At 42.6% G+C, this 12,165-nt stretch overlaps 1 protein-coding gene and 1 pseudogene across 2 annotated transcripts; one reads left to right on the plus strand and one right to left on the minus strand.

Annotated features, from left to right (window-relative positions):
* Positions 1-577: 577 nt before the first annotated feature.
* On the minus strand, positions 578-3,651 carry LOC118938918 (uncharacterized; annotated as a pseudogene). Its single transcript, XR_016486419.1, has 8 exons — positions 3,577-3,651; positions 3,171-3,314; positions 2,489-2,650; positions 2,248-2,349; positions 1,700-1,871; positions 1,219-1,415; positions 990-1,104; positions 578-769 (listed from the first exon to the last, which is right to left on the minus strand). The product of XR_016486419.1 is annotated as an uncharacterized LOC118938918 (transcript).
* A 6,208-nt stretch (positions 3,652-9,859) lies between these two features.
* On the plus strand, positions 9,860-11,054 carry LOC110490726 (zona pellucida sperm-binding protein 4-like). The gene is made up of 3 exons (XM_021564185.3): positions 9,860-10,009; positions 10,373-10,517; positions 10,848-11,054. Exons 1-3 carry the CDS (start codon positions 9,860-9,862, stop codon positions 11,039-11,041), a joined length of 489 nt encoding a protein of 162 aa, XP_021419860.2. The 3' UTR covers positions 11,042-11,054.
* The last annotated feature ends 1,111 nt before the right edge of the window (positions 11,055-12,165 follow it).

Genomic DNA, 12,165 nt, shown 5'->3' on the forward strand with positions numbered 1-12,165 from the left:
AAGAGTAATATATCATAAGGCTTAGCTTTTTGGGAATGGTTTTGTAAAGGAGACCTTCCAAGATTATTTTAGAGGCTAGGGGTCAAGTTGAAATTCTGAATTTGTGCACGCTTACCCTGAGCGAGTCTTATTCTGACCATTAGTCGACCCATCCCAGTCTCTGCAAAAGGCTCGTTGTCACGCGGCCTGGTCAGGAAGGCCAATGTGCGAGTGATGTTGGCCACATAGTAGCAGGAAACCTTTAACCTAAAAAGAGGGATGTAAGCAACTTCAATAGGGGAAACTTCAAGCAGTGGAGTGGACACTGGTAGTAGAGGCACATTTTCCCTGTATACAAAGTATTGAGCAATTGGTGAAAAAAACACTGAAAGCTAATAGCTACAATTGTGATGCGTAATGCACTTACTGATATTCCTCCTCTGAAGACGTCGTGGCATTCAGCTTCACCTCAAGTTCATCTGGCAAGGAGATTTCGTTCTCATACAGCATGAATTGTTGATAAACTATGTAGTAGAGGGGAATTGCTTATTACAGCCTGCAGAAGCAAACAGTCCGTAAATACACAGTACCCATCACCTCAGGGTAATAGTAATTTTACCTTCCTGGTGGTGCCACAGGATTTCACAGTGAAGTGGAAGTAGGCGAAGCGATCGTCGCTGTAGGTGGGACCACAGGCGGGGGTCGCTCAGGGTCAGCTGACCGGGGTTCAGACCTGGAACGGAATCCACCTTCACCGCCAGCACAGTCATCGTTCCGTTAGAGAAACACTCTTGGAGGTGGGGGAGCAAAAGACAGGTAGCCATCAGACCTGGGTTCTGTATTTTACACTTATTGAGCTTGCCGAGCACAGTATAACCAATGGAATAGCACCAAATGTGCAAACCATGCCCATCTGGCACTACTATTAGATTCACGGTATTTGCAAGGAACCCAGGTTTGGTAACCATGTTAAACAACTATTTATCGGAAGTAATTGTTTGAGAACCAACCAATCAGCGTTTTGAGGAAGCTGCAAGCCAGGGAAAAGTATTTGATGGTCATGTTGTTGTAAGGATTCAACAGAGCCACATCCAGTCTGCTCCTGACAGAGGACGAGTGAACCGACTGGGAACCAATGTGAGAGTTCATTAGTCCAATATTGTATGCATGTATACAGGGTAAGGAAAGCGAGGCTAGCTGCAGCAATTTAGGTTAACATGTTTTGGGAGAGCGTCGTACCTCAAACACTGCGTCCGGCGAAGAGAAGGGCAACGTGATGGTGAAGTCTGTGTCGCCCTCTGTTAAATACTGTTGAGCAAACTCATGGTTAAGCAGCCGCTCGCCAACCAAGACCACAAAAAAGGGCTCTTGGTTCCTGTAGTCCACAGTGATGTGGAAGTTCTCCTGATCACAGTTGCCAGTGACTGAGGGTAGCACTACAAGGACAAACAGGGTTGTGTTCATTAATTAAGCACAAAAAACAGGAAGGTACTACTTGAACTTGTCCAAGAAGAAACCATTGTTTGGATTGCAAAATGTTTTGCTACGGTGGGACTGAATAAACACGATCCTGGCAAATTAGGAACAGGACAACTGGGTCCAAATACTCTAAAGCTTAACATTTTCTTTGTAGAGAGACCGCATAGGAAAACCCTACAGTATGGCTAGTTGGGCTTTCACTGCCAATTTTCTTTCAGGGCAATCATTAACGAGAGGAAACCATTCAACAGTAGTTTGGCGTAGTCCAGAGACATACCAATGTCCAGCAGTACAGCGTCCACAACAGCAGAGTGAGAGAAAGGAGCGTACTCTGGAAAGATGACCAGGCCGTAGATCAGCTGAAGAGTGAAGGTTGTGACACCTTGTTCCGCCCTTCTCTGTAGTGAAGTTAAAAGCATTGGTCAATTAGTCAGTATTGTTGTAACAGAACTCTATTCAACATCAAGTGACAACTAAGTACATATGGGGACTATTCAAACAAACTACATACTTCAAGTAATGTTGCCCTCATTCCTCTAAATCAAATGCATACAACTGCCAAAATAATGGAAACACTTGAGTAAATGAGGGATACAAAGTACATTTGTGCCATTATTTATATTTTGTTGGTGGCCCACTTATTATTAGGGCATGTAAAAATCACTCCATGTGGCTTTGCATTTAACAGGAACACACCTCCTTAAAGACCACCGGGTCTGAACACATGAAAGTCTTGTCTGGAGCCAATTAAGAACTGGGCTTATAGGATCTTAAATTATTTCACACTCAACCTGGTGTTGGACAAACAGCCGTGGCATCTACTCGAGTAACCAGCCACTTCTGCTCAAAGAAGGTTGAGGTTGAGAGCACCCGCATCGAAACCCCAGCTACCTGTTCAGGGGGCAACCACACCAGGGCCGTGTTCAGTAGGGCACACCGTATTAACAATATGTTGCAGAGTTCAGGTAGGGCCACCGTTTCCAAATGCTTGCTCCACTGAACATGACCAAGTTCATAGAGGTCAGCTTACATTCTGGAGGTATGTCTCCTCTGCATTATGAAGGCTTCTTAACACCAGCCGTGTGGGAGTGTTGGCTATTGCATAGCCCTTTCTTTGGACCTCATCCACATTCATGACATTCTTGCTAGGACTAAAGACGACTGCTGTCATTTTGTATCCTGAAGCAACAGCCTGTCTCAGGAAATGGAAACATGAATTAAACAAAATTGTCAACGCACATTTTGTTTAGCGCCATCCTGTCATTTTGTAGTGAAATTACAGAAACTGAAATATGGCTACCTCAGCTCCTCTCCGGAAGTTGCCACTCCTTGCGTTCGGGCCCCCAGTGGGCTGTTCGGGGACGGTTTGGATGTCTGGAAGAGTCCTTCTGACAGACACCTAGAGAAGAAAGGCCATTATTCCCTATGCATTTTCTCCCTCCCATACAATAGGAAATCAAGGGCCAGTTCTCAATCTGTCCACTCGCCTCCTTAAGTGCATTGAGAATAGGCCAAGATTCCTCACCTCTAAAGTTCTCCTATGTGCATTTTGAAGAGGCGAGTGGAATTGAGATAGAGAGTCAAGACCTCTACGTTGTGTCGCAGAAGAAATGAAAAACTGGACAGTTGTAGCTCTAGACAGATCATTTATACAGGCAGTACGACAAGCGCGACTGTAAACATGTCCATTGGGGCATGCTCTGCTCACTTGCCTCCATGTAGTTGTGGTCGCACAGAATCTCTAGGGAGGTCCAGGGGGTGTAGCTACAGGTTTTTCCCACTCTATACACAGGGTCTTCTGTCATGTAGTTTCCTGGCAGCCTGAACTGCATGACCAAGCTGAACATCTTATCATCCTAAAATGAAGGGGGAAGGGAAAAAAGCCTTCATTATATAGCAAAACACAAAATTCAGGTGACATTCATGCAAGTTAGACTGTGGCAAAATTGGCTATATGAATGCAGCTGCCACTGTATTGAAGCCACACTACAGGAGAAGAGCTCAATAGTTCACATCACTGCAGTCTGTATCAGAAAGTTGGCTGGCCCTCTGAAAGCCCTCCATGAACTTCTGCTGTACCTTACGTCATCGTTAACTTAGAGGTAAGAGATACCAGACCCAGGGGTGGCTAACAATGGAGATCCTTTTGATATCCACAGAGTTAAGTAACTGTTTCGATGTTTCTGGCACCATACTTCTAATAACCTCCATGCGCTAAATTGTATGTATTAGCACCTCTACGGCAACTCAGGCTTATTGAGGACCTTTTTACTGAAGAATGTGTTTTCAATTATTTCATTTTTCCATCTAGTGATACAAAGATACAAGTCAATATTTGCATATACAGGGCTCATCTGTAAAAGAGCCTGGTCTCAGCATGACTCCATGTCAAAGGTAAATAAAATGACCTTGCTACAGTATGAGTTGCGAATGCAGTGACACTGAAAGGCAAACTGTCCATTTGAAGTACAAGCCAACACTACAGTTCTTAGGGTTACCATGTTTTGGGAAAAGCAGTTTTGAAGCGAAGCAAAAAACATGGCATTCCCCATGGGGTCAAATTTAAAGCTGAATCCACACTGAGTAGCAAGGCCAGGCGTCAGGTTTATGATTTGTGTGTCATCTGGAAGGGATGGAGATGGTGTGAACACAATAGTTGACAAGCAATGAATTATGAAAGGAGAGAAAGAGAATCATAAGATGCAAACTCATTGAAGACAGCATCAACCTCTTCAAAAAGAGGAGCGACACTCAAACGAATAACATTACCAAGGCATTCAGCGTTGAGGTCATCTGGAATAGGAAAGGTTAGTTAAAAAAATAGTCAAACGCTTAGTGCTTATATTTGCAAAGTGCAAAATGCATACTTATAGAAGGTGTCTGTTGTGCTTGTATGCCCACTGCTGCCATCAATAGGCAAAACAACCTGTAAGGCATGACAAATTATTCTGATTGATTAAAAGGAGGAAGAACACAACTCAAATGTTTGCCTCGCATAAGACTCTCCTAGGCCTGCTACTAATTACCCTGAGCTAAGGAAAATAATCATTGTAGAACAGATTTGTTCTGATAAAATACACAGCTGCCGAACCTGATATTTGACCCAAAGTGTGCAGCCTACAGCCCAGGGGTATGCAACTTTTACCCTATGACAAAGGCTTCCCACACTCAGTCACCTGAACCCCAAAGGGCTGCACATTTTCTTTTTATTCCCCTAGCCCTACAAAGCTGATTCAAATAATCATCCAGCTTTGTTAATCTGAATCAGCTGTGTAGTGTTAGGACAAAAACCTAAATGTAAGTCTACTGTTCAATTTTAGAAGGGTGCTCCGCCCTCTCCGCTTTTATCCATTCATGTCAGGGGCCATGGACCGGTGCACCTCGGCTCAGGTTAATAGAACTCCCTCATTAGCAGCACAACAGCCTTTCACAGGTGAAAATAATAATTACCCAACCGTCTACATTTGTAGCCCAGACAGAAAGATATTGGCCTCTAATGGCCAAAATGCTGCATTTGCATGCAATTTCACAATTTGAATGTAGTCAACTGGGTGGGACTACCAACTTCATTGGCTGAGCCCTACTGGTGACCCTGTTGAAGTCATGTCCAATTGGGTCATCAGAAGGGCTCAGACAATTGTGAAGAAGAAATGTTACTACTTTAATATGAAGATAGCCTCAATGGCGCTGCCCATGCTGTCACAGACACTATATTGGCACAGATACATAGATGAGTCTTATCTTCTTATAGCTTCTTATGGCTTCTTATTATCTTCTTGTCCAGAGGTGCCCAAAGTAAACTGCCTGCTACTCAGTCCCAGAAGCTAAGATATGCATATTATTAGTATATTTGGATAGAAAACACTCCGAAGTTTCTAAAACCGTTTGAATGATGTCTGTGAGTGTAACAGAACACTTATGGCAGGCAAAAACCTGAGAAAAAATCCATCCAGGAAGTGGGAAATCTGAGGTTGGTCGTTTTTCAACTAATTTGGTCATGTTGCACTTCCTAGATGTCAACAGTCTTTAGAACCTTGTTTGATGCTTTTACTGTGAGGTGAGGGTGAATGAGAGGGGAATGAGTCAGAGGTCTGGCAGAATGCCTTGAGCTTGTGACGCTCGTTCACATGAGAGCGAGCTCTGTTCCATCGCAATTCTACAGACAAAGGAATTCTCCGGTTGGAACATTATTGAAGATTTATTTTAACAACATCCTAAAGATTGATTCTATACATCGTTTGACATGTTTCTACGGACTGTAACGGAACTTTTTGACATTTCGTCTGCTCCTAATGAACACGCTTCGTGAGATTGGATTTGTTTACAAAACTCGCTAACAAAAGTAGCTATTTGGACATAAATGATGGACATTATTGAACAAAAAACAAACATTTATTGCGGAACTGGGATTCTTGGGAGTGCATCCTGATGAAGATCATCAAAGGTAAGTGAATATTTATAATGTTATTTCTGACTTCTGTTGACTGCACAATATGGCGGATATCTTTTTGGCTTGTTTGGGCTCTGAGCGCCGTACTCAAATTATTGCATGGTTTGCTTTTTCCGTAAAGGTCTTTTGAAATCTGACACAGCGGTTGCATTAAGCAGAAATATATCTTTAATTCTGTGCATAACAATTTTATTTTCATCAACATTTATTATGAGTATTTCTGTAAATTGATGTGGCTCTCTGCAAAATCACCGGATGTTTTTGGAACTACTGAACATAATGTTCCAACGTATACTGAGATTCTTTTGATATAAATATGAACTTTATCGAACAAAACATACATGTATTGTGTAACATTAAGTCCTATGAGTGTCATCTGATGAAGATCATCAAAGGTTAGTGATTAATTTTATCTCTATTTCAGATTTTTGTGACTCCTCTCTTTGGCTGGAAAAATGACTGTTTTTCTGTGACTTGGCTCTGACCTAACAATCGTTTGTGGTGCTTTCGCCGTAAAGCCTATTTGAAATCGGGCACTGTGGTGGGATTAACAAGAAGTGTATCTTTAAAATGGTGTGAAATACTTGTATGTCTGAGGAATTTTAATTATGAGATTTCTGTTCTTTTGAATTGGCTGTTGTCATATCGTTCAGCCCTAAGAAGATTTATCTATCTCTATGAGGCAAGACAATTGTCATTCAGGATTAAAAGGGGACTGCACTTCCTGATTTGGCCTTAGCTGTGTTCGAATACTCGCACTAACTGTACTGTTTGTGACATTAATTGAGTATTTAGTATGCTTATTGGTCAGAGTATACCTGTATAAATATATCATAGTATACCTGTATACCTCTGGCCCTTCTTTGGACACTGTGTTAACTAACCTCCAGATGAGCTTCAATCCCATACAACTCTCCTTCCGTGGCCTCCAACTGCTCTTAAATGCAAGTAAAACTAAATGCATGGTCTTCAACCGATCGCTGCCCGCACCTGTCCGCCCGTCCAGCATCACTACTCTGGACGGTTCTGTCTTAGAATATGTGGACTACAAATACCTAGGTGTCTGGTTAGACTGTAAACTATCCTTCCAGACTCACATTAAGCATCTCCAATTCAAAAGCCCCATTTACTACCCACCACTGCAACCTATATGCTCTCGTTGGCTGGCCCTCGCTTCATACTCGTCGCCAAACCCACTGGCTCCAGGTCATCTACAAGTCTCTGCTAGGTAAAGCCCCGCCTTATCTCAGCTCACTGGTCACCATAGCAGCACCCACCCATAGCACACGCTCCAACAGGTGAATCTCACTGGTCACCCCCAAAGCCAATTTTCCTTTGGCCGCCTTTACTTCCAGTTCTCTGCTGCCAATGACTGGAACAAACTGCAAAAATCACTGAAGCTGGAGACTCAGATCTCCCTCACTAAGCTTTAAGCACCAGCTGTCAGAGCAGCTCACAGATCACTGCACCTGTACATAGCCCATCTGTCAATAGCCCATCCAACTACCTCATCCCCTTGCTGTATTTATTTATTTATTTATTTATTTATTTATTTATTTATTTATTTATCTTGCACCCCAGTATCTCTACTTGCACATTCATCTTCTGCACATCTACCATTCCAGTGTTTAATTGCTATATTGTAATTACTTCGCCACCATGGCCTATTTATTGCCTTACCTCCCTTATCCTTTCCTTATTTGCACACACTGTATATATACTTTTTTTTACTGTATGTTTGTTTATTCCATCTGTAACTCTGTGTTGTTGTATGTGTCGAACTGCTTTGCTTTATCTTGGCCAGGTTGCAGTTGTAAATGAGCTTGTTCTCAACTAGCCTAACTGGTTAAATGAAGGTGAAATAAAATAGAAATAAAAAAACACTATGGACATATTTAGTATGCCAAATGTTCGAGGATGTCGTACTAAATTCGCCAAAATGAGGAATACACGAAGAGGACACTATTTCCGTACTTTAGGGCCAATAATGCAATTCTTCAGGAAATGGGTGTGGCTTCACATTTCCACATTTGTTGAAAATGGCGGAAAATATGCAGTCGAAGTACAACGAGAGCGGATACAAATTCATTGCTTAATCTAATGACAATTATTAAGAAAATGTTGAGAAATGTAATAAAGTAAATACTTTTTAAATAAGTTAACTTACACTTTATATTGGCTGACAATTTGTTAGCTACACTGGCCTTACGAACAACATAGCGTATCAGTACAGCAGTATGTACCGGTATGTTGTTAGTTAGATACCTAACGTTAGTTGGCTACTTATAGATAAAACTTGACAGTATAATAACTATAGGCTAACTAACTACCCAATGTTTGACGTGATTATTCCCGTCATTCTGAGCTTAGCTAAATGGTATAGTCATTGTGCGTTCTCAATGGACATTCGGGTGCTTTCGTAAATTCGCTCCTGCTGTCTACTCTGCTCTGAATTTACAAACAGACAATCTGACAACGCTCTGAATTCATGAGCGCATTCTGGAACTCCTGATTGAATTTAAGAACACACCTGAAGTCGTATAATGTCTAACCAGTAATTTGTTATGCTTGATAGCTAGCAAGAGGTTGCATAGCAACAGCATCAACTTCCGGTAGACAGGTGAAAAGCTAGTACGCGCAATTGAAAGCATACTGTTCGTTTACAGTATACTAAAATGAACTAATAATAGTATGCAGTATATACTCATTAAATATGTAGTATACAGTATGTTAGTATGGGTATTCGAGCACAGCTGTTGTTTTTCATCAATGCTCATTAAGAAATGCTAGCGGCCATGACTGAAGGCAAACAAGAATTGTCTTGGGGGTGTGGTTTGATGTGGGTGTTTCTTGGATGTGTTTTTACCATTCAATTGCAATAAACAAGTGCAGTAGTGAATACGTAAGGTAAGCCAGCTTTGCTGTAGAAAACAAAGTTTTGAAGTTAAGGACTTCTCCCGATGAGCATTGATACCAGAGCACGCTCATTTGGACTACAGTTTGAATCACAACGTACCAGATGAGTGCGGAATCTGACTTTGGACATTGAATTATTATTATTTAAAAAATGTGTTCGATCAAAACATTCGGTTTCGGAAGTGAATGTAGTGGTGCGTTTGGTTGGTGGATCTGCACATCTGTACTGAGGTAGGCTGTGAAGGTAGCCCAGATGAGAGTACGGTCTGAGATGGATGAAGGTGAAAGGATCAGTGATGAGTCTACCTACAAGACTGTACACATTTTTTGGTGGAAAATGTTCGGAAAAGGAGACGAGGGTGGATTTGCCCCAGATGGGGACATAGATGGAAGGGGAGAATCTAGAAGAACAAACAGGCAGGGAGAAGAGGTACAGGAGAACAAAGTAGTAGATTTTTTATCTGAGACAACCAGTAAAATGTTACATCTGATAACGTTGTCAGATGTAAAGTGGTTCTTACTTTTGAAAGTTTTGAGCTTATGCAGCCACCGTTTGTGGTAGATGGCGGCAGATTGTGGTAAATTGCGTCTTGGCTGACACTTAAATAACGTGCCATAGAATTTTGCGGAGCCACGCAAGATGTGCTGTAGGATGCCGCAACATTTAAGCTTATAGGGTTCCAAAAAAGGAACACAAAAACATACGAAATAGGTTTATTTACCTGTAAACGAACAGTATGCTTTCAGTCGCGTGTACTAGCTCTTCAACTGTCAACCGGATGTTGATGATGTTGCTATGCAACCTCTTGCTAGATAGTTAGCATAACAAATTACTAGTTAGACATTTTACGACTTCAGGTGTATTCTTCAATTCAATCTGGAGAACCAGATGGGCATGGTTTGCACATTTGGTGCTATTCCATTGGTTCTACTGTGCTCGGCAAGCTCAATTAAGTGTAACAAATACAGAACCCAGGTCTGATGGCTACCTGTCTTTTGATCCCCCACCTCCAAGAGTGTTTCTCTAACGGAACGATGACTGCGCTGGCGGTGAAGGTGGATTCTGTTCCAGGTCTGAACCCCGGGCAGCTGACCCTGAGCGACCCCGCCTGTGGTCCCACCTACAGCGACGATCGCTTCGCCTACTTCCACTTCACTGTGAACTCCTGTGGCACCACCCGGAAGGTAAAATGACTATTACCCTGAGGTGATGGGTACTGTGTATTTACGGACTGTTTGCTTCTGCAGGCTGTAATAAGCAATTCCCCTCTACTACATAGTTTATCAACAATTCATGCTGTATGAGAACGAAATCTTCTTGCCAGATGAACTTGAGGTGAAGCTGAATGCCACGACGTCTTCAGAGAAGGAATATCAGTAAGTGCATTACGCATCACAATTGTAGGTATTAGCTGTTATAGGGTGTTTTTTTTCCTTCACCAATTGCTCAATACTTTGTATACAGGGAAAATGTGCCTCTACTACCAGTGTGTCCACTCCAATGCTTGAAGTTTCCCCTATTGATGTTGCATATTTCCCCTATTGAAGTTGCATACTCTAAGGTTAAAGGTTTCCTGCTACTATGTGGTCAACATCACTCGCACATTGGCCGTCCTGACCAGGCCGCGTGACAACAAGCTTTTTGCAGAGACTGGGACGGGTCAACTAATGTTCAGAATGAGACTCGTTCAGGGTAAGCGTGCACAAATTCAGAATTTCAACTTGACCCCTAGCCTCTAAAAGAATCTTGGAAGGTCTCCTTTACAAAACCATTCCCAAAAATGTAAGCCTTGTGATATATTACTCTTGCTTTCTGAGATCTACAGGTGTGGTTATGTAGTAACGGTGAGGAGCTGATTTGGGAATTTGTCAGAAGCCTCTGGGGGGGGGGGGGTAGTGTTGGCTATAAATGGCTTGTGTTCATCGGGCCACAACAGGATATTCTAAACAAGCTTTTGTTAATGGACAAGTTCAGATGGTGCCCACTGAACACGACCCCCGGTTGTCTTGTTCTGTGTTCCAGATGCCTCGTATAACACGTTCCACCAGGAGGAGGACTATCCAGTGGTGAGGTACCTGAGACGGCCTCTGCACTTTGAGGTGGAGCTGACCAGGTCCTCTGACCCCAAGGTAGCGCTGGTTCTTGACCACTGCTGGGCCACCCTCAACGAGGACCGCGACTCCCGATCCCGGTGGAATCTCATCATTAATGGGTAACTTGTTGTTTTAGGGCCCAAACAAGTGTTATGCCACAGGTGTGGTTCCTGAGTAATTAGCAACCTATCATGCTTGGCAGGCCATTTACTTTGGCTACCGTGGCTATGCCCCCATCCATAGGTCATGAGTGGTCACAATGGTTTGAGCCATGTGCAGTCTGTCACCAGATCTCCACCCAATTTAACACTTATGGGAGAGTCTGGCGCGTACGATCACATGCTTGTTATCACTGAGTGGTCCCTGCAGCGTACCATTGGAACATGTAAATCTAGTTTATAGAATATGGCAGCCATGTTTGTCAAGTAAGAACTCCCTAATCCCAGAATGCCGTTCACTGCGCCCGTTTCCTGAGGTCTTAACTTAGTTTGGCCACTTCAGCATGTGACAAATCTTTGTACTTGTTACGGCGTACACATGACAAGTAGTTTACAGTTAACTAATCAAAAAGCCAATACAACCGTAGCACGAAAGCTAAACAGAGTTGCAAGATATAGCTCAATCCATTTTGGGAGGTGAAGTCCTTGGGGGAAGGTATTATGGAGAGGATGATGCAGGAAATATTAATAAGATGAGGGATTTAACAATAAATGGCAGGGCAGACAGTTTTTCTAAGCTAAATACCCCTGGAAAGGGGGTCTGATCTGGCAACCCTGAGGTACCATAGTTTACACTCTGATGCCGTGTTCAAATCAACTAACGACTTCAGTGCATTCAAGACAATGGGGGTACTCCAGTTGAGATCATAAGTCTGACAGACGCTTACGTGATAACCTTTGTTTGGTTAAGCGGTGTTGCTGTAGCAGCTCATGTGATTGCGAAGTTTGCAAAACAAATGGCCACTGGATTGATGCAAATAATCATGATATAATTCCTACGCATGCGCACGGAAACTGGGCAGTCCTGTGCAGTTTCTGAAAGTTGCCTGGGAATACGAATCACTGATGCATTTTGTTCATGTCTTATGATTCACTTGGGCAAATGAATGGATTTTCTAACAAGTTGAAGGGATTGAGTTGATTTCCTCCTTAGTTCAAAGCATTTTTGAATATTGTTGAATTTCAGTTTAATGTCTGTATTTCGTGATTCCGTGTGGGCGCGCTGTATTTTATAGCTCTCACACACAC

This window comes from Oncorhynchus mykiss, chromosome 15 (genome assembly GCF_057628025.1).
Source record: "Oncorhynchus mykiss isolate SJ-2025 chromosome 15, ASM5762802v1, whole genome shotgun sequence".
Lineage (NCBI taxonomy): Eukaryota > Metazoa > Chordata > Actinopteri > Salmoniformes > Salmonidae > Oncorhynchus > Oncorhynchus mykiss.